The 22,883-nt window shown below is 37.0% G+C and overlaps 1 protein-coding gene and 1 pseudogene across 2 annotated transcripts in view; both read left to right on the forward strand.

The window, feature by feature from the left end:
• On the forward strand, positions 1-20,027 carry LOC127446409 (Fanconi anemia group D2 protein-like; annotated as a pseudogene).
• Positions 20,028-20,745: 718 nt separating this feature from the next.
• LOC127446563 (testis-expressed protein 264-like) overlaps positions 20,746-22,883 on the forward strand; it is a 116,043-nt gene continuing 113,905 nt past the window's right edge. For both annotated transcript variants that reach the window (XM_051707579.1, XM_051707580.1), the window contains exon 1: positions 20,746-21,257. In XM_051707579.1, coding sequence (XP_051563539.1) covers positions 21,000-21,257 — 258 coding nt within the window. In that variant the 5' untranslated portion in view covers positions 20,746-20,999. The remainder of the gene's footprint in view (positions 21,258-22,883) is intronic.

Here is a 22,883-nt window from a genome sequence, read left to right on the forward strand (position 1 = left end):
ATGAATATTCCACCCTTGACAAACCAGGTAAGTTCCAGATGTCACATTCAAAAACATTGGCTATGTTCATGATGATAGCAAACTACTCTTACTATTTCTGCAGTAATAAGAATAGTCTAGTATGCTATTTTGAATATAGAAACCTGGCTATTTTTGGAATTGAATACCAGTGTACTTTGTACTTCATATTGCACAGCACTGTTTATACTGCCTAGTCTTTTTTAAAGGGATAGTTTACCCAATAATGAAATTTCTGTCATCATTTACTCACCCTCTTGCCATCCCAGATGTGTATGACTTTCTTTCTTCCGCTGAGCACAAACGAAAAGTTTTAGAAGAATATCTCAGCTCTGTAGGCATATATACAATGCAAGTGAAAGGTGACCAGCACTTGAAATATCCAAAAATCACTCCAGTGGTTTAATATGTCTTCTGAAGCGATGCAGTCACTTTGGGTGAAAAACAGACCAATATTTCAATTTTTTTTTACTATAAATCTCCACTTTCACGTTAACAATGTCAAAGTGGAGATTTATAGTAAAAAATGATTAAAATATTGATCTGTTTTTCACCCAAAGTGATTGCATTGCTTCGGAAGACATATTAAACCACTGGAGTGATTTTTGGATATTTCAAGTGCTGGTCACCTTTCACTTTCATGCTGCCTATATGTGAGTTTTGGAGCTTGAAATGTCTAGTCACCATTCACTTGCATTGTATGGACCTACAGAGCTGAGATATTCTTCTTTTTACTTTATTTTTTTTTTTGTGTGTGTGTGGTTTTCTCCCCTTTTTCTCCCCAATTTGGAATGCCCAATTCCCAATGCGCTCTAAGTCCTCGTGGTGGCCGGGTGGCAGAGGACAAATCTCAGTTGCATCCGTGTCTGAGACAGTCAACCTGCGCATCTTATCACGTGGCTTGTTGAGCATGTTAGAATAGCGTGAAGCCTCCACACGCGCTATGTCTCCGCGGCATCCAAGAACAACTCACTACGTGCCCCACCGAGAGCGAGAACCACATTATAGCGACTACAAGGTTAAACCATTTGACTCTACCCTCCCTAGCAACCGGGCCAATTTGGTTGCTTAAGTGGCCTGGCTGGAGTCACTCAGCACACCCTGGATTCAAACTCGTGACTCCAGGGGGGGTAGTTAGCGTCTTTACTGGTTGAGCTACCCAGGCCCCCTGAGATATTCTTCTTAAAATCTTCGTTTGTGTTCAGCAGGAGAAAGTCATACACATAAGGGATGGCATGAGGGTGAGTAAATGATGAAAATTTTCATTTTTGGTTGAACTATTCCTTTAATAGCATGCGAAAGATGCATTATGCATCAATTAACACTTCAAATGATTGTATGCAACATTGTAATCAAGTTGTAATCATTGTAATTGTATTCAACCATGGTTTATATTATTTCCAATTCATGCATCACAAATAGAAGGTCAAATTTAGCGTATTGCATTGTGGGATGAAGTACTCAGCACAGTATGCTCTTCTGTATACTGCACATTTAGTTAACATGTAGGACTACGCATGCCATATGGGTTTTCTGTGTATACAGAACATTTACATAGTTGTATGATATTCTGAACAAAGTAAAAGTCATAGTACATTTTAGTGTCGTTAAAAAAAAAGTCAATGTTTATAATTCAGCCATATTTATGCAGAGTCCAAAAAGACCAAGAGCAGTGGCCGATCCTCCACGTCTTCTCTACAGAACTCGCACCCGGACTCAGTTTTTCAGCAGTTACAGAAATACTCAAACCAGCCCATCTGGCACCAACAATCATGTCATGGTCCAAATAACTGAGATCACATTTTTCCCTATTCTGATGGTTGATGTGAACATTAACTGAAGCTCCTGACCCATATCTGCATGATTTTATGCACTGCACTGCTGCCACACAATTGGCTGTTTAGATAATCACATGGATGATTGTTGGTGCCAGATGGGCTAGTTTGAGTATTTCTGTAACTCCTATGCTATTCTGAGATGCGGGTTGGTGCTGTTTTGGCGGCACGAGAGGGACCTACACAATATCAGGCAGGTGGTTTTAATTTTGTGGCTGATCGGTGTAAGGCGGAACTTCATTACATTAGATATTTATTTACGGTGTTGCATGGCTTATTTGGTAGATCATTCAGGAGTTTATATCTGGGCTGGAAACATACATCGAAGAGCCAGAGAGATTCAGAAATGGCCTGCTTCCCTGTGTGCCAGCATCTGCTGGACAGGAAAGTACCAAGTAATGAGCATGTCCTTGTTTTTTTTGGCCAAAACAAAAAAAAAAGTGTTTTGTATTGAAATAATTTTGTAATCTAATTTACTCTTTTCAAATGGCTTCTGTTTTCTCTCTAATATCAGTTCTGGCTCTTATCAGGAAAGTCTGGTAAGCTTGTTGCTTGGAATAGAGATGCTACAGGTAAAACGAGATGTACACCCCATTCCACCACACATATGAACATAGAATTTTTTTTAATTTTTTTTTATGTTTTGTTTTTCTATTCTTTTGTCCTACATTTAAACCCTGGTTATAAACACATTGTTTGAAAAGCTTGCACAATTCATGTTTGAGAGGTAAGTGTTTTTTAAAGTGTCATTTTTTTAAAATTGTTTTTCCACATTACTTGTACATCATGCATTGCTCTATTTATTTAGCATAGTCTTTGGGTTGTTCTAATGGTATTCTACTGTACATATACAGTTACACACTATTTACATGAATATATTCTGAATATATTCTTAATAGCCCTGAATCACTGTTATTTGTGATTGTAATGTGCTCTAATCCAGTGTGAGTGAGGACGGTCTCAATGTTCCCCGTCTCATAATTAACCAGTTAAAGTGGTTGGATCGAATCGTAGACTGCAAGGTACTCTTCTCACACAATGGCTCCCATACTGTATTTTGTGGCACTGGAAGTTTCCTGAATGATATGTACAGAGTTTTCACAGTCATGGAAAACCTAGAAATATCAGGGAATTTTAAAGTTGTGATTTCCAGGCCTGGAAAAGTAATGGAAATAAATAAAATCCTTAAATCTGTACTTAGTGCAAATTTTTTTACACATTCATGTAACAGATTGAAAGATGCACACAGGAATCCACTGGCAACCGACACGCATGCACGCAACAGATCCACATGTGCTCAATTCACAAATCCACGCACCAGAAGAATGCACAAATATACGGGTTTCTTTGCTCAGAATACCATCCACAAGTACATAAGTGTATGTGTAATTTAATGCACAAATAAATGCTGAGCCATTTGCATTGGTATTCTTTTTTGAGAATGTCTGTTCTGCATTCTTGACATACACACTATCACTGGGCAATGCTGGGAGCGTGGTTTAATGTGACTGCAAATGCCCATTCATTAAAATGAAGGGAAATATACAGTAGATTTGGGTATTATAATTTTTTTAAAGAAAAAAAAAAAGTGTTCAGTTTCGACCGAGAATTTTCATTTCTCAAGTGTAATGTGGTTATAGATCACAGAGATATAATCTCTATAATCGGAAATAAGTGTTTTGTTTTTATTTATAATAAAATTAATTTTTTATCCATGATGGCAAAGCCTGATTTTCAGCTGCCATTACTCCAGTCTACTAAGAAACATATGTGTCACATAATCCTTAAGAAATCATTTAATATGTTCGCTTAGTACTAAAGAAACATTCATTTTTGTTAGAATGGTTAAAATGGATGTGCTACTTAATGAAGTGTGGAAATTGCAATATAGTGTCTTTTCCCAGCTGAGGTATGACATACCTCATTTTTAAGTTACTTTACAGTAAAGTTAAATTTAGTAAAGAATAAAACAAACTTGATCTAACTGGGACAGAGAGAGAAGTGGACAACCGAGATTTACAACAACAAGAATACAAGTACATCAGTCTCTAATTTGAGAAAAAGTCTCCTCACAGGTCCTAAACTAGCAACTTTAATTAACAGTACAGTATATCCCAAACAGTTGCATTGCTGCAAGTAGAGGATTCTTGGATGAACAAAGTCTGAAGAATACATCATTTATTTTTAAAGATATAGTCAATTGTAGCATTATAAATGCCTTTACAGTAATTTTTCAATTATTTTCGATCAATTTAATGCATCCTCGGTGAACGGGCCTCAAAACCACAAAATTAGTGTAATTATAAATTTCCTTTGCATCACAGCTGCATTAATCTACAATTTACTTGTCAAAGCCAATTTGTGGCGCTGCTGTTGGTAATGTCTGGCTGATTTAATTGCACTGTCTCTGTTTGTGTAGGATTTGAGCAGTTAGCTGATGCAGATGGTGTCTGTGGCTCCTGTTGAAATTCAACAGGAGATAATCACCATCTACCAGAAATACTGCAGGACTCCCAGCATGGAGATATGGCCAGAGTACTGAAATACGTCAGCATTAGACGAGCATGGTGATTCAGTGCCGGATCAGAACCTGTAGTGTTCCTGCACTTTGTGAATGGATAGAAGTGTCTGTAAAAGCTGCTTTTATTTACTAAATGCCTTAAACAAAACTCTGAATATCTTTCAAAGATTGTCACTAACTAGGCACACTTTGGAAAATCCTGTGATTATTTCATCCTCAAAAGTGCTCATTGTATCAAACCAGTACCTTATAAACACAACTTTGTTTCCTGGCAGATTGACTTAAAAAAACAAAATAAACAAAAAAACTGTGTGCCCACATTCACTGAAGTTCCGTCAAACCAGCCAATCGGATCGCAGCTTACTGGATCAAGATTGTTTTGTGTGCAGTATGCCTCAGACGGTCACTGAACAGGCTGTTGATGTGTCGTCTGAGGCTGAGATTATGCTGACCTGTGTTTGGTTTAGTAATTATGTCACTGACGGTAATTGTGAGTGTGACTATATGTAGTTATTATCATCCTATACATGGTATTTATGTGTGTCTGTATTTATGTCTGTTCATTTGTGCAGTGGTTTACTTCAGCAGAACACTCAGCTCACCGTGCCTATTTTGGATGCTTTGTCCAGCCTGAATCTGAGCTCTGCATTACTGTCAGAGGTATCTGACTCACAAACATACACTACCGGTCAAAAGTTTTGAAACACTTATTCTTTATTATATTTTTTTTCTTTACATTTTAGAATAATAGTAAAGTCATCAAAACTATGGAATAACACAAATGGATCTATGGGAATTATGTTGTGACTAAACAAATCTGTGTTATATTTTAGCATCTTCAAAGTAGTCACCCTTTGCCTAGAATTTTCAGACATGTACTTTTGACATTTTCTCAACCAACTTCTTCAGGTATCACCTTGGGATGTTTTTTAAACAGTATTGAAGGAGTTCCCATCTATGTTGGGTACTTATTGGCTGCTTTTCTTTATTATTTGGTCCAAGTCATCAATTTAAAAATAAAAAAATTTGTAACTCAAATTTTAGTTTTGTAATGAAACAAATTAATATGTTGGCACAATTATATTTTTGTCTACAAAACTAATTTCAAACATTTAAGCATACGCCTTCAGATCAAAAGATTTTTAAGATCATGAGAAACATTTCAGTCAAGTGTTTCAAAACTTTTGACCGGTAGTGTATACATTTGTGAATTTACACCCACAGTTGATCCCATGCTTATTCATCTTACAAAAAGTGTTGTGTACTGAACTTGTCTCTCCCCACCCCATCTCTGTCTGTCAGGTGCGTGAGGCAGTGATGGGAACTCTGTCTGCTGTGCAGTTAGAGGACCTTCCTGTTGTAGTGAAGTTCATCTTGCACTCCATCTCTGTATCTGATACTAATGAGGTCAGACCTTTAAACCTTTGCCCTCTAATCTGACCTTTATACAGATAGGAAAGATGGGTTGTCACAAATTTTCAGTAGTCAATGCTGACAGTAAAATTTCAGGATTCTTGATACCAACTTCAAGACCTCCGCAGAAAAATAATATGCTATTCAACACACTCCTTTATTGGAAAAACTTAAACATTAATGTAAATATTAACAAATTAAATGAAAACAATGTCATGTAGCCTGTAGCTCAATTAAGTTTTTCCAAGTAATTATTCAACACTAGTAAGCAGTTGGTAATAAAATGAAGAACAAAAACCAAGTTGCAAGCAATAGAACAAAACAGTGCTTGTTTTTCAGGTATCTATCAGTAACATCAACTATTCAAGTAAATTCATTCATCAAGTGAAAATAAATACAAAAGTAATCAAATGCTAAATAAAACTAGAGTACTAGACTAATAGTAATTTAGAGTAATATTCACTGCATTGTTATTATATAATACATTAATTCTGATTAAGTGCTTTTTTCATCCCGCCTGGTTACATTCACTTACGATATAACTGACTGTGACATTAATACCTCGCCAAGACTTGCCTTTTGACCTAGAGGAGCTTTTGACCATTTGCATGTGCAGCCGCATTTACCATGAGGTATGAGCACTCTGCGTACAGCATCCGTTTATATGAGCGTTCCAAAGCAGTGTCAGTCCTGAAGCTGCTGCTCTCTGTTATGATGAGCTGGCCAACTTGCTACAGACCTGCAAACTGGACCCTCTGGTTCAGGTGTGTATGTGTGTGTGTGACTGCACTTTGCCCCTTAAAGCAGCTTATCGTGGCTTCATGACTGATCAGTGACTACCATGTATATACATGTATAACAATAATAAAGAGCAATACACAACAAAAGAAAGCCCATTTCGAGCTTTTCAACAAATTGCTTGAGTCTTTTAGATCCTTATTTCATTCTCAGGCTTGGATCGGAAAGAGTGTGTTAGAGGATTTCCAGGAAGACTTTGTTGTTGACCTTGGACCTGAGATAACAGGGTGAGTGACATATAATCATTATGGTCTTTCATCAAGAGGACTGGTAAATCAAATTTGCAATTTATATTGTTATATGCTTTTATATGTTAGTTATTTATCTGCTTCTTCTGTACAGATCAGACCTTGTCTATTAATTGGCAGGTACATTTTCAGATTTCACTCACCAATGATTGAGTAGTATAGTGGAGAAGATATTAGCACAGAGATCTTTCAGTGCGTGTTGGGAGTGAAAGTTTGGTTTAACTCGTTCTGTGTGTCCAAAGACGAGATCCACTCAATCCATATGTCTTTTAATAATGTCTCTTTTAATACCATTTCTGTTCTTTACAGTCAGTTGTTGATTAAAAACAAAAAAAGAGAAACATTTAATTCTAATCACACATAAATGTTCTAACAAAAAATGTGCACATCCTCTTTCGATGTATGCGCTCACTGGCTGATGTCGGTAGAGACAGTACCGATTACGCAAGTGTTCTACATATCAATGTAAATATTTGTAAATAGTACAAATTATGCAAGTAAACAATAAACATGAAACAAAAATATATATGCAACATAATATATACAATTTAAAGACATTTATTGATTGAATACACTAATTAAAAACAAATAAAATCAAAAGCTAAAATGTGAATATGATGAAAAATGAGTGATAAAATATTATTTGTAAAATTTATATTTTCGAATTGTACCTAGAATGTTAGAAGGTCCCTTTATAATTAAGTGCTTAAGCTGAGAGTTTATTTTATATGTAAGCAAAATGGACATTGTAACAGAAATGTACACATATGAATCTATATCGAACTGAATCGAAAGCTTGTGAATCGGAATCGAACTGAATCAGGAAATCTGTATCAATATCCAGCGCTACGTAGTAATACAAATTAGCTATGTGTACTTAATGTCTTAATATTTCACAATGTTATTATTAAGTAATGAATTACAGTAGTTTGAAAATTGTGTTACATGGACACTTTAATGTGAAGTGTTTCTGTTTTAGTACTTTTTTGTGTCTTGACCTCCTCCTGACCCTTTGCCTGTATGTCTCTCAGTTCGTTTGTGTTTCCTGCCTATGTGGTGTATAATCTGGATGAGAAGGAAAGTCAGGGAGGAATTGCCATCAATCTTCTGTCACTAATGACTCAAGATCAACAGCTCAAAACAGACACACCCCAACCAGCAGGAGTCAAGAGAGAGAGGTCAGACCGGCCCTAGAACTACTACTAACACATATGCACACACTTACCCAGCTATAAAAATGGCACATACCATTGAATTGTATTGCTTTATATATAAGCAATTATACTTTATGACTTTATCTATTAATCATTTTCACTTTTGAGTGTCCTGAACATCCCCAGAGGGAAGTTTTGTCAAATTCACTCACTTTTGGGGATAATTTTGGATACATATTGTACAAAATAAAATGAAAATGTAATCTATTACTAAATGACACCTTTTTAATTGCTGTTGGTATTTGATAGACTGTTTTCAGTAGTTGAAACTGTACTTAACTGTACCTGTCATAATGTGGAGAAATTCTCAGTACCAAATCATGCAAAGAGACTTCTGTAAGAGGGGCAGTTTTAATGACTCCCCTCACACCTTATCATTCACAGGCATGTGTCTCCTCTGTGTCTGTCCCCATTTTTCCACCTCCTGAGGCTGTGTGAAGAAGTGCAGCACCAGGGAGATCTGGAGGAGATTGATGCTCTGTTAGGTCCGTTAGGTCTTGACTAGATTTATTTGTTGTACTTTTTTTTTAGTAGTTTTACCAGTTGTACTTTTAACATTACAAATTCTACCGACATCACGTTTGATATGTGTCTTAACTGTTGTGCCCTGGAGGGTCTCACCACACACAGATTCCTTTGAAATGGACACATAATTTTAATTGCAGATGTTATATTTATGTCTAAAACTGTACGAAAGTCTAGCACAACCTCTGATTTATTTTAAGTGTAAGCTTATCAGCCAATTTACCTAACCAAAAATTTGAAGACCATATAATTATTAGTTTTTTTTAACAACATTTCATTATATTCTATAGTGTGACTTGTTTTTTGTTATTATGATGAGGATGATGTGGAAAAACACAGTGTTCAAAGAAGCATACATGATATTAAAGGATCTCAAGAGAGCATGTAGCTCACAGTAAAATCCCTTTTTGGTATGTTCCACTGGGAGTGTTTAATTGTGAGTTGTGTGTGCTGTTTCAGGATGTCCTATTGTCCTCACTAACATGGAGGTTGTGGAGAAGGTGGAGAGCTTGTCTAAGACTGAGAGGGAGTTCCTCTGTTCAATGCTCTTCCACACCATCAACTGGTTCAGAGAGGTTAGTGCACCTCTTCATCACAATGTACTAAATTCAGAAATGACTTAATATATTTCCCCAAAATGAAATGTATGTAACCAGCACTTACCCCCATGAAACATATATGATTTGTGTTTTCTTACATAGATCACAAAAAGATATGCTAAGCCAAAAATTCAAACTGATAACATTCATACAATGAAACTGGGGCTGTGAAGCTCCTAAAATGACTAAAAGCACCACAAAAATAGTCCATATGACTTGTGTGCTTTATTCCAAATCTTCTGAAGCTTTACAATAGCTTAGTGTGAGGAAATTACATTTTGAACTGTTCCTTAAAAATACAATAACTAATAATTTCTCAGTAATTATTAATTCACTAATTTGTTTAACTTGAGTTTTAAATAGTTCAAACATTTTATATATTGTACATTTTCATGCACTATATATATATATATATATATATATATATATATATATATATATATATATATATATATATATATATATATATATACCATCATGGAATTATGTATATTGTGTATATGTTTGCATAACTGCAGGTGGTGAATGCGTTTTGCAGGCAGAAAGATCCTGAGATGAAAATGAAGGTTGTAACTCGTATTCAGAATATAATTTACCTTCAGAGTTTACTGCAGACGTGCTTGACAGGTAATGGAGAGACAGTTTATACTCTTTACTTTAAGCAGTACACTGTTAAATGTATTGTAGTCATATGCTAAGACATGTTTCAACTCTTTATATCTCCCGTTGTAACTTGTGGATTTCTCTGCAATGTCTATGTATTTTAGATCAAAAATAGTTGCTCTATGTGAAACCTTAGTTTTACTGCTAAGAGTGCTGAATTCAGTGGGGCTTGTTTTCTCTGTAAAAGTTTAGTTTTTTTGTGTGATGTTCTAGCAACACCAGGCTATATTCCTCCTCAGGCTAACTTTGATGGAGAGAGTTCTGAGGGGATTATACCCTCCTCCTCCATTGCTCCACCAATGAAAGCAAAGAAAAGTAAACCTGCTGGAGAAATCACAAAACTTTACCACTGTGTGTATTTCACTTCAGATAGGGTCATTTCTTTACTCTGTGTGTGTTTAGAGTCAGCTGGGAAGAAAAGGAGAATATATGTTTGAGTTTATGTGCTTTCAGTTACGTAACTAAACTATTTTGAGATTTTACTACGGTTACCCCTCAATTTTGATCAGTTGAAAGCAGAAGTATTTTTGGATGTTTGACACAAGTCCAAGTATTGACATTTTTGTATTGTAGTAGGACCATCCAGAGAAAGAGAGTGAGAAGGAGGAAGAGAAGGATGCCAAATCAGGGGTCAGTCTATCTTCCTATTGGCCGTTCTTCAGAGAGTGGACGTTGAAGCTCTGAGTGTGCTAGAGTGTGGCCTTCTGTCCCGAACACTGTTGGACACTGAGCTACACAGCAAGGTTAAAACAGTTTGCTGTACAGTTCTAAGAACAAGTACATACTTTTCTTCTTGGCAAAATGTGTTGTATGCTATGATAGAGAGTTGTTTTGTGTGTAGGTCAGGGAGGAATTGCAGTTGGGCCCTGCTGAGTTGCACATCCTGCTGGAGGATATGTGGCATAAACTGGATTTTAGTTCTAAGGAAGCTCCATAACATTATTTATTCAAATAGGACTTTTGTCCTAATTGGTACTTACTGATACACCTGTGATAATGATGATAAATTAAGATTATCTGTGGTGTCTCTTTAGAGGAAGACAAACAGAGCGGTGGGCTTTGCTCACCTGCAGCAGAAAATGCCAAAGAAATCGCCACCTGTTGCACTGAGCTGCTGCCCACACTCTGCACACACCTGGAGAACTGCCACAATCACTTTCAGGTGCACACACATTTCCATTGACAGTCTTGTAAACATAGTTATTGTGTATGCATTAGTGCTGGCTGACACATTTGGTTTTACTGCTCTGTTTGATTGTGTATGTTCATACACAGACTGTGATCTCTGAGAATCAGGGTGTTTTTGATGCTCCTGGTGTGGATGTGAAGGAACAGCAGCGTATGTGTTCAGCCTATCAGCTCCTACTGCAAGTTCTACATACCACATTCAGCTGGTGAGCCAAAAAGGCACTAAATGATTTATCTCTAGCAGTGTCTTTCAGTTCTGTCTATCTACAGTAAACTTGTTCACTGTCCCTCTCTGTTCCAGTAGCCCATCAAATTTTGTTATGAACAGTTGTAGGAACCATGGCATAGTGTGGCACATGGGGCAGTGTTTCTCAATCTTTTTTGCCATTTTTACAGCACCATCAGTTAGGCACAAGTACCCCTTCCGTGACACAAAATGTTCACCAAAGGCTAAATATCATTCAGTGTTATCATTAATATTGTCATATCCCTAATGTACAAAATGTAAAGAGGAAGTTGTCAGTTATGTTGTTTATTCATCAACAACAAAAACAAAACCAAGCCATATAATTAGACAATTACAATTAGATTAATACAATTACAACAGTCTAATGCTTTTAATTATACAACATTAATATATACTGTGTATGTATTAAAGGAGTCATGACATGACTTTTTTATTATTATTTTTTATATTTTCCTTGAGGTTCACTTATAAAATTACATAAGTTTTTTGCCCAAAAAACAGTCACATAGTGTGTTTGTAAAGCATTATATTTTTCCACTTTTCACTTTTATGCAGAGTGACATGGTGGATCTCCCTTTCCCTTCCCAACAATGTTCTATTCAACTTCTCTGTTTTAAGATAAGTCATGGAAAACCTGGAAATATCAGTGCATTTTAAAATGTACATTTCCAGTCCTGAAAAAGCCATGGAAATTTATATAAAAAAATTAAAATCACGTAAAAGTCATGGAAATTTCGATGGTGAATATCTATAGTTTTTCTCTGCCTAAAATGTCTCATGTGTAGAGTAAAACTTGCTTGCAAGCCATAACAATGTCTACATTTTTGAGCAAATTGTTCTTTCGAGTCAACGAATAGGTCAAAACAGAATTGGTCTGAAAGATTTGAGACTGAGTCAGTCTGAATCAAAATGATTTTTATAAATCTGTTTGCAGCAATGTTTGAAAGCTGTCAGTATTCTGTTTTCAGTTCTGTTTGGTGCTGCTTGTAATTACAATTCAGTTTTTAAAATTCCAAAAATCTTTTTACCATCTTTCACCCTGCTGTTTATCTTCAGGGCTGGCTTCTCTGGCGTGGAGCACCGTGCTCTGCTGAGGAGTGCCCTGGGAGTCCTGGCCAGCCGACTCAAAGTAGAAGAGACAGACCTGACCCTGAATCAGCTCAGCAGGTGAGAGCATCAGTGCACACAACCCCATTGCATTCTAATAGTGGAGAGACTGCAGTGTAACCATCTGTCCATGGTGTTTTATATGCCCAGGCATGCTTTTCAGTACCTGCAGAACTTCCGAAGTACAGTGTCCAGCTTGAGCACAGCCCTGTGTCTGACCCAGCTGCTCATTGTGCTGTCCCAGTATGGAGGATCAAATCACAATACAGAGAACAGATCTGTGCATTTCTGCCTCTAAATGCTGTATAGTACTGTTTGCTCTCACCAACACTAATTTGTATATTTTTTTTTATATAGATTATCCTATGTATTCTAAACAAGATTTTACCCTGTACCTGATTTACAGCCATTGTCTTGTAGTTTAATTTTAAAATGTTTCAGGAGTGGGTTACAGCGAGCGGAGAGAAAGAGTGAGTAATCAAATACAATGACGCTCTTCAGACCCTCCTCAGGTACCTAGTGAGTTACAAACAGTAGTGCTTATAGCCAATAAAAAGCACTGCTTTTCCCGCTATGTTTAAAGAGCAAATCAAAGCAATTCAGAGCAATTTTTTCACCAAAAAAGTTTTTGGGGTGATGAGGGTGTTTACGTCCACAGATATGAGTCTCTAATAGGTATCATGTTAGTAATACTATAATTCCTATTATATAAGAGAATTATACAAGACAAGGTAAGATTACATAATTATGTATATGTATATATGTATGTATGTATATATATATATATATATATATATATATATATATATATATATATATATATATATAAGATTTAATTAAATACAATTAGATAACATATTTGTACAAATCTTACTATTTTAATATCATTATTTTATGAATATATCTTAATAACATATTTATAATGTTGAGGGTTTTTTCAAAAATAAATATAAAATTGGTGGATTTTCAAATTCAAATCTGATAAGCATGTTTTCAGGCTTTATTTATTATAATTTAGCTTTAGCCAGGTTCTGTAGATTCTAACATACTAATGGATACCCAATATATACACTGATGAGCCAAAACATTATGATCACCTGCCAAATATGCTGTTGGTCCTCCACATGCCGCCAAAACAGTGCCGACCTGCTGAGGCATGGACTGAAGAGACAGACCCCTGAAGGTGCCTTGTGTTATCTGGCACCAAGACATGAGCAGCAGATCCTTCAAGTCCTGTAAGTTGCGAGGTGGAGCTGCCATGTATCAGACAATCGGATTGAGATCTGAGGAATTGAGGCAAGGGCAACACCTTGAACTTTTCATCATGTTCCTCAAACCATTTCCAAACAATGTGTGCAGTGTGGCAGGGTACATTAACCTACTGAACGAGGCCACTGCCATGAAGCGGTGTACCTTGTCTGCAATGATACTTAGGTAGGTGGTATGTGTCAAATTGATGTCCACATGAATTGCCAGACCCAGGGTTGCCCAGCAGAACATTGCCCAGATCATCACACTCCCTCCACCTGCTTGTCAACTTCCCACAGTGCATCCTGGTGCCATCACTTCCCCAGGTAAATGGCGCACATGTACACAGCCGTCCATATGATGTAAAAAATAAATTAAAAAATGGAATGGTAGGTTCTCACCACCGATGACCGGGAGCACCCCACAAGCCTTGCCGTTTCAGAGATGCTCTGACACAGTCGACTGGCCCTTGTCAAAGTCACTCAAGTCTTTACTTCTGGCCATTTCTCCTGCATTCAACATGTTGACTATGAGAACTGATTGTTCACTTACAATCTCATCTACCCAGACCTTGACATGTGGCCTTATTAGGAGATGATCAACATTATTTGTTTCACCTGTGAGTGGTCATAATGTTTTGGCTCATCAGTGAATATACGAAACACACCCACTGTAATATATTTAATACCCAAATGAACTTGTTACATGTGAGATGAAAATTTATTGAAATGAGATGGCTTGGTTTTCCTCTGTAGTATTTATCTGGAGCACACAGATGATGTTCTGAAGGCGGTGGAGGAAATCACAAGTGAGGGAATTCCAGAGCTGTTGAACGCTGCAAACTCTAAAGACACCAGCTCACGCAGTTGACCAACACTCAGCAGGTACAACAGCCTGCCAGTGTTTCTCTCCTCTTTAAAGAGAAAGAGTATTTGTGTGTTTATGGTAATATCTATGACCTGCTTGACTCTGTAGGCAGACCTTCCAGGTGTACTACAAGAGCATGATGGCAGAGCTGGAGAGAGCTGTATGCAAGATTCCTCCTAGCAAACCGGCGGATAATCGAGAGGTGTATGTTTCTGTTTTGTGCAGCAGGGTTGATTTTAAATGTCATTTGGTTAATTAGGGGCCAGCAGAAAGTGTGTAACTAATGATCCCGATTGCCTTTGTCAGGTGCAAAGCAAGAAACTCTTAACATGGAATCATCAAGGTACAGAGGCCTTCACATCTTTCCTGTGCTCCCAGTGTACACTCTTTACATTTATGGAATTTATTCACAGTAGCACCATCTTTAGTTTTTGACAAGAATGACATCAAGGCTGTGAGGGATAGACTTACAGTCTTTTCAATGGGTTGAGCTGTTGTTTGAAGTATTTTGGATCAATCCGTTAACATTGAAAAATCATCTTTCTAAATATATCAGTAGACAAAAAACTCCAGAAAACTGGAGTTGTGGAAAATTAGATGTAATCTAGGAGCTTTATATGGCTTTTTACGGTGCATACCATTGAAGAGACTATTCAAATATTCAGTTTCTCTGAATAAGTTCTATTGCTTTGTTAAAGCCCTCAGCTTTACCACTCTTCAGCAACAGTAGCAAATGGTTAAAAGTGGTAACCTGTAAACAGACAAAGCCTCCTAAATCATTTTTTTTATTTCCCCACAGGTGTTTGACAGCAGGCCAGTACTCACGGTTTTGTTTAAAGGTGAGAACATTACACAATTGCACTTATGCACAAACACAGAAATTAACATATGCTTATGATGATGGATTTGCCTTGTGGCCACTGGACAGGTTTTGACTTTATGTGTTGTTTTCTCAATCAGTATGGTCATCTTTTCCTGGAGTCGTTTCTTAAGCTTGGAATGCCTCTGCTTGACTACAGCTTTAAAAAACACAAGGTATTCCAGTTTCATTCATTTAAACTTACTGTATGAGTAATGTTATATCCTGTGCATTTTGTCCAGATTAACCAAGCACTCTAAAACACAAATCAAACCAAGTCTTTCTCAAACTTTTAAAATGTGACTTAATATGTATTTGAATATAGCACACAGCTTTGAGAGGTTTTGCGTTACAGTGAAATTACCCTGGGTAAGGGACAATATAAAGCATTGTTAAATAAACTCAGCAAAAAAATTTCAACTGCTTTTACTTTCAGCAAACTTAACATGTGTAAATATTTGTATGAACATAAAAATATTCAACAACTAAGACATAAACTGAACAACTTTCACAGACATGTGACTAACAGAAATGGAATAATGTGTCCCTGAACAAAGGGAGGGTCAAAATCAAAAGTAACAGTCAGTATCTGATGTGGCCACCAGCTGCATTAAGTACTGCAGTGCATCTCCTCCTCATGGACTGCACCAGATTTGCCAGTTCTTGTTGTGAGATGTTACCCCACTCTTCCACCAAGGCACTTGCAAGTTCCTGGACATTTTTGGGGGGAATGGCCCTAGCCCTCACCCTCCGATCCAACAGGTCCCAGACGTGCTTAATGGGATTGAGATCCGGGCTCTTCGCTGGCCATGGCAGAACACTGACATTCCTTGCAGGAAATCACGCACAGAACGAGCAGTATGGCTGGTGGCATTGTCATGGTGGAGGGTCATATCAGGATGAGCCTGCAGGAAGGGTATCACATGAGGGAGGAGGATGTCTTCCCTGTAACGCACAGCGTTGCGATTGCCTCCAATGACAACAAGCTCAGTCCGATGATGCTGTGACACACCGCCCCAGACCATGATTGACCCACCACCTCCAAATCGAACCCTGTAGCGCTTTTTTAGGCATCTCACATTACGAACATTGCAATTTATCGCAGAACACTGACATTCCTGTCTTGCAGGAAATCACGCACAGAATGAGCAGTATGGCTGGTTGCATTGTCATGCTGGAGAGTCAGGATGAGCCTGCAGGAAGGGTACCACATGAGGGAGGAGGATGTCTTCCCTGTAACGCACTTTGTTGAGATTGCCAGCGATTACAACAAGCTCAGTCTGATGATGCTGTGACACACCGCTCCAGACCATGACGTACCCTCCTCCTCCAAATCGATCCCGCTCCAGAGTACAGGTCTCGGTGTAATGCTCATTCCTTTGTCCGACCATTACCCTGGTGAGACAAAACCGTGACTCGTCAGTGAAGAGCACTTTTTGCCAGTCCTGTCTGGTCCAGCGAAGGTGGGTTTGTGCCCATAGGCGACGTTGTTGCCAGTGATGTCTGGTAAGAACCTGCCTTACAACAGGCCTACAAGTCCTCAGTCCAGCCTCTCTCAGCCTATTGCGGACATTCTGAGCACTGATGGAGGGATTGTGCATTCCTGGTGTAACTCGGGCAGTTATTGTTGCCATCCTGTACCTGTCCCGCAGGTGTGATATTCGGATGTACAGATCCTGTGCAGGTGTTGTTACACATGGTCTGCCACTGCAAGGATGATCAGCTGTCCTTCCTGTCTCCCAGTAGCGCTGTCTTAGGCATCTCACAGTACGGACATTGTAATTTATTGCCCTGGCCACATCTGCAGTCCTCATGCCTCCATGCAGCATGCCTAAGACACGTTCACGCAGATGAGCAGGGACATCTTTCTTTTGGTGTTTTTCAGAGTCAGTAGAAAGGTCTCTTTAGTGTCCTAAGTTTTTATAACTGTGACCTTAATTGCCCACCATCTGTAAGCAGTTAGTGTCTTAATGACTGTTCCACAGGTGCATGTTCATTAATTGTTTATGGTTCATTGAACCATAGCATGGGAAACATTGTTTAAACCCTTTCAAATAAAGATCTGTAAAGTTATTTGGATTTTTACAAAATTATCTTTAAAATACAGTGTCCTGAAAAAGGAACGTTTCTTTTTTTGCTGAGTTTATTTGCAAAATAAATAAATAAAAAAATTGTTAATAATATTAATAGTTAAGTTAAATTCTAAAGGATTAAATGATTAAAAACAGAATCCGATTAACAATTTATGCACCAAGTAATATTGTTAATTATTCAAACTGTAGGCTGTTTGTGTTGCCAAGAAATGCAGTGGGTTTGCGCAATGCACATTAAAGGGATGATTCATCCAAAAATGAAAATTCTCTCATCATTTACTCACCCTTATGCCATCCCAGATGTATATGACTTCCTTTCTTCAGCAGAACCCATTTGAAGAAAAAGATAAAAATATCTCGGCTCAGTAGGTCTTTATAATGGAAGTGGATGGTAACACGGCTGTTGATGCTCCAAAAAGCACAGACAATCAGCATTATTGTCATCCATACGACTCCAGTTGTTAAATGAATGTCTTATAAAACTATATGAGTCCTTTTGCTGTGAAATATATTTAAGTATTTTTTAGCTATAAACAATTGCTTCCGTTTAGCAGCAGTATGTGCATTCACAATAGGGATGAGGTCACGCGGTCTTTCATGTTTCGTTTGGCGTTGGCATGTTCACGCGAGAAGTGACGCATGTGCAACGCACCCGGAAGAGCAGCGCTGTTTACAACTGAGTAGGAGGAACGCTGTACAGACCAAACACCGTAAACAAATTGAAGATGTCAAAAGATTTTTATTTAAGATGAGAAGAGGAGATACAAGTTTTTGCACAGCCATATTTATTTGAACCTGCGTACCAGGAGCACAGGGAGATGGAGGAGGCTGGACCAACAGCAGCACAACAACAAGCCACAGAAAGCTCAGGAGATGTGGTGGTGGACATGTAGGCAATGCCAACAGAGATAGAGAGTGTCTGCTTCAATGAATGGAACGTTGCCATGCCATCACTGGAAAGACCGCGTGACCTCAGCCCTCTCGTGAATGCGCATACTGCTGCTTACTGGACGTGATGATTTAGTTAAAAAGTACTTAAATATTGATCTTTTTCGCACCAAAGGTGATCGTATCGCTTTATAAGACATTCATTTAACCACTGGAGTCATATGATGTTAATGCTGATTGTCTGTGCTTTTTGGAGCATCAAAAATCCACTTCCATTATAAGGACCTACTGAGCAGAGATATTTTTCTAGTTTTCTTCAAATGTGTTCTGTTGAAGAAAGGAAGTCATATACATTTGGGATGGCACGAGGGTGAGTAAATGATTAGAGAATTTTCATTTTTGGGTGAAATAAAATGTGTATTCACAGTTGTTTATAGTCATTTTACAGTGGATTCAGACATGGCTCATCCAATCAGAAAAGAGTCAAACTTGCTGTTCTATAAAGTCACCTTTTTAAATAACTGAACTGATGGATCTTCTCAGGAGGATGTCCAGGGTCTACTGAAGACCTTTCAGCTCAGTACTAGACAACTCCACCACATGTGTGGCCATAAGCAACACCATCTGCAGTGCACCATGTCCATGGAACAAGAGTGGTCCTACTCTCCTAGTTTCACAGCATTTTAAGATCCAACTGTTTGAAGGCATTAAAATATGTATGTAAATATCAAATATAACATGGCATCTCTAATTATTATGGCTGCTTCTCCATTTTCAGATTAGGCAAGTTACAGGGCTGACCAATCATGTTCCAGCCGTGAAGAAAAATCTGGAGCAGTTTGTGTATCGTGTGAAGGCCATGCTCGCTCTTAACCACTGCCAGGAGGCCTTCTGGCTGGGGAACCTGAAGAAAAGAGACCTAAAGTTGAGCGCTGTGGAATACAGCTCAGAAAGTTAACTCAAAGACTAAAGATTAGATGTATTGTCGAGATTAATCTAGTGAAGAATGATGAAGAACTCTACTCTTTAATGAAGAGTGTAGCATTTATGTATGACAATATTACAAAATGTTGTTTTTCAGGGTGAAGAGATACTCTCACAAAGGTCACAGGCACTGATGAAGAGGAGCAAGAGTCCTCTCAGTTGCAAAGTGAAGTGGAGGTATATGTGTATATATATATATATATATATATATATATATATATATATATATATATATATATATATATATATATATATATTAGATTAGCATTTTCTAATTTAATTTAGGCCCTTCAAATTTGCTATTAATGAGATATATTAAAGTATGCATGGTTTGCTTTCTGTCAATGGATTATTATAAAATGAAACACATGTGTTATTGCATTTCAAGACATTAAGTGTTTGTGGTCTCTCTCTTGTACATATAATTTCTTGATGTTTAATTAAATCTGTTTAGACCCAGGACTCTGATGAGAGAATCAGTGGACATCAGGAAGAAGAAGTAGAGGAATCCGATGAATCAGATTAATATGAAGGGTTACTTGTCATTAGCACATAAACAGCACACTATTAGTACTTCACTCTTGGGATTTGTGATCTCTGATATTAAAATGGAAAATATATATTTTGTCTCGTTAAAGGCGTTATGTGATGTTGGCTAGTTATCTGTAATCAAGTGGTTTCGTCTCTAATTGTGTTGAAATGTTTTAATAATAATTTAGTGTCATATTTCAAGAATAATAAATGAATGTCAATAATCAGTTGTTTTGTATTTTTTGTATACGTTCTGCAGTAGACATTGTTTAAAAGTCAGATATTTCTTTTAACAGAAATGTTTACAATTCCAATTCCTGTTCACAAAAATCACAACCACCGGCATAATGAGAAAATAGATGCAAAATACCCTTGCAATTTACATCGGTTTACATTTATACAGTGTTACTGGTAAATTATTACTGAAATGTAAACTGATACAGATTACAAATTACACAACTAAAATTGTAATCAGTAACATAGTCATTTAGATTACACTTTTAGATAATCTAATCAGATTACTGAATTACTTTCAGATTACATATTGCATTTTTGATTAAAAATATTACTTTTAAGTGTATTAAGTACCAATTTACACTCCTTAAACATTATTCTTCTGTGTTTCTTTTTAAGTCAAGACTGATAGGTAATGTAACTGATACATATTTGTAAAAACAGTTTAAAAATATACGAGTAGAATTTTTAGACCACTGTAAATCCATTGTTTTCTAGCTAAAGGATCATCTCGTGTATAAAATAGTCAAGGTTTTACACCATTACTGGAGGAAAAGAAAGAAAATTATAATAAATGCGAAGTCTGACTTTGAGTTGGTTTGCTCCAAACTCCCCCTCTGAGTCACAGCCACATGGTACATACATCCCGGAAGGAATCAGTACAGTGTTTCTGTGTAGATGTGGATAAATAAACGCTCAGCTGTGTCAATAAAAAACTGAAAGACGGGAGTAAACTGACCTCGAAGTAAAGCACCGATACTGTCAATTTAACAGCTGCAGGGCGATACCGATGCAAACAGGCCTTTGCAGGACTCTAAAACGTTATTTTCTGAGTGTCATCCCAGTTACTGGGAATTATTGATACATATTGAGCCTCTGCGCGTGCTTTCTGAAAACATAAACAGGACACAGGGACAAAATGTCTGACTTTGTCACTTTGTTTCTGATTCTATTTTTGGTCGTTTGTCTTATCTTAACTTTGGTGGGCTTCGTGTTTTACACCGGTCTTCTCTCTGAAGTCGTGGTTCGAACTGGATCACCACCGGTGAAGAAGATCACGATCGCATATAAGTTCAGTAAAGGGTCGTACAAGGCCAGCGGAGCTGTTTTCACTGAGAGCTGCAGTATCGGACCGAAGCTGTCATCGGTCGGGGTGTTTTACGATGACCCCAATCAGGTCAGTCTGCTGATAGAAGACTGTCGTTGTTTGGCTGTTATTCCCTTACAAATTCCATTCCCTTTGCACTGTGTACAAAAAACAGCGTAGTGCTATGTAATTATGTGATGTCTATTGTTAAATTGTTTTTAGATCATTTTCATAAAAATTTTCTGGTTTTATTTAACTTTGTTACACCTGTTGTGTTCCTAGTCTAAAGTGACCAGCCATAGGAATTGAATGGATTAGACTACAAAATACAGAAATATTAAGTGTTCAGGAGTATCCCAATCCTTTAGATGAGCACATATGTGGATGTGTGTTTGCACACACGAAGTCCTCAGACATGTACACATACAAACACACACACACACACACACACACACACACACACAAAACGTGTTAAGCGCCCTTTTGTGCATTGTCTTTCCATGTACACTCTTTGAGGAATATTTCAAGATATACTTATCATATTATGTTGTGTTTAGGCTTGTTTGTATTGGGATAGTTTGCTGTAAGTTATGATATGTCATTGACTATGTTATGTGTATGTTTCAGGAATTAATAAGGAAAAGTGTGACAAACAAAACACAAAGTTTATTATATGGTAATGTCAATATATGTGTCAGTGGGAATTTCATACACTAATGCTCTCTGCAGTTTGGCCTCTGCTCATTACATTTTACTAACTGAGACCTTTCCAACGATATATAACACATGGCTATCTCATCATTTTTTATGTTTTTATTAACTCTGAATATAATTGTTGTGAAAACAAATTTGCAAATTATGAGAACAAAATAGTTCTAACTTGTCAGAAAATTAAAAAGCATTATTTACCAGCTATGCATTGTAAAGTCTAGATTCTAAGCTTTAAAATGACACCTATTTGTTTAGATCAAGCAAGTTATTAATTTATTACATAACTATTATTGTTATTATTTTAATTTTCTGCAGGGAGTGCCCCCCACTTGCCCGGTATAAGCTCAGTTCAATGAAAACTTCTATAAAAAATAAATATATATATATATATATATATATATATCTATATGTATATATATATCTATCAATAATAATAATCAATAATAATAATATTCTTATATCATATATATATATATATATATATATATATATATATATATATTTAAATATATTCAAAAAGTAATAATTACTAAAAAAGAAGTTGACAAAAAGATACAATGCAATATCTTTAGATAAAATATGCAATATAAGAGATTTATTAACAATCTTAGTGGGTCGGTCATTTTTTGACCGGGAAAAAAAAAAAAAGGGTTTTGGCACAAACGAACACAACACAACACAAGGTTTAAAGAGATTTCAGTAACTCCTCATACCTGCACACTGCTGAGAAGAGAATGGCTTTAAGAATGACCTGCTCTGCAGATGACGAAGATACTATAGCATGCAGAATATCACAGATGTCTAAGCAGATAATACTTAAATCAGAACAGGTAATTCTAGTATGCTCCCTGAATAGATGTAATTGTGCATCAACATTTTGAGATTGGGCATTGGAAATTAAAGTGGCTACTACTTTTAAGATTTGGTAACCTGTCTTACAAGATTTTTGAATCCTTGATTAATCTACTTTATTTGGTGCAACATGTCATACCAGATTGAATCACT

This window comes from Myxocyprinus asiaticus, chromosome 9, assembly GCF_019703515.2.
Source record: "Myxocyprinus asiaticus isolate MX2 ecotype Aquarium Trade chromosome 9, UBuf_Myxa_2, whole genome shotgun sequence".
NCBI lineage: Eukaryota > Metazoa > Chordata > Actinopteri > Cypriniformes > Catostomidae > Myxocyprinus > Myxocyprinus asiaticus.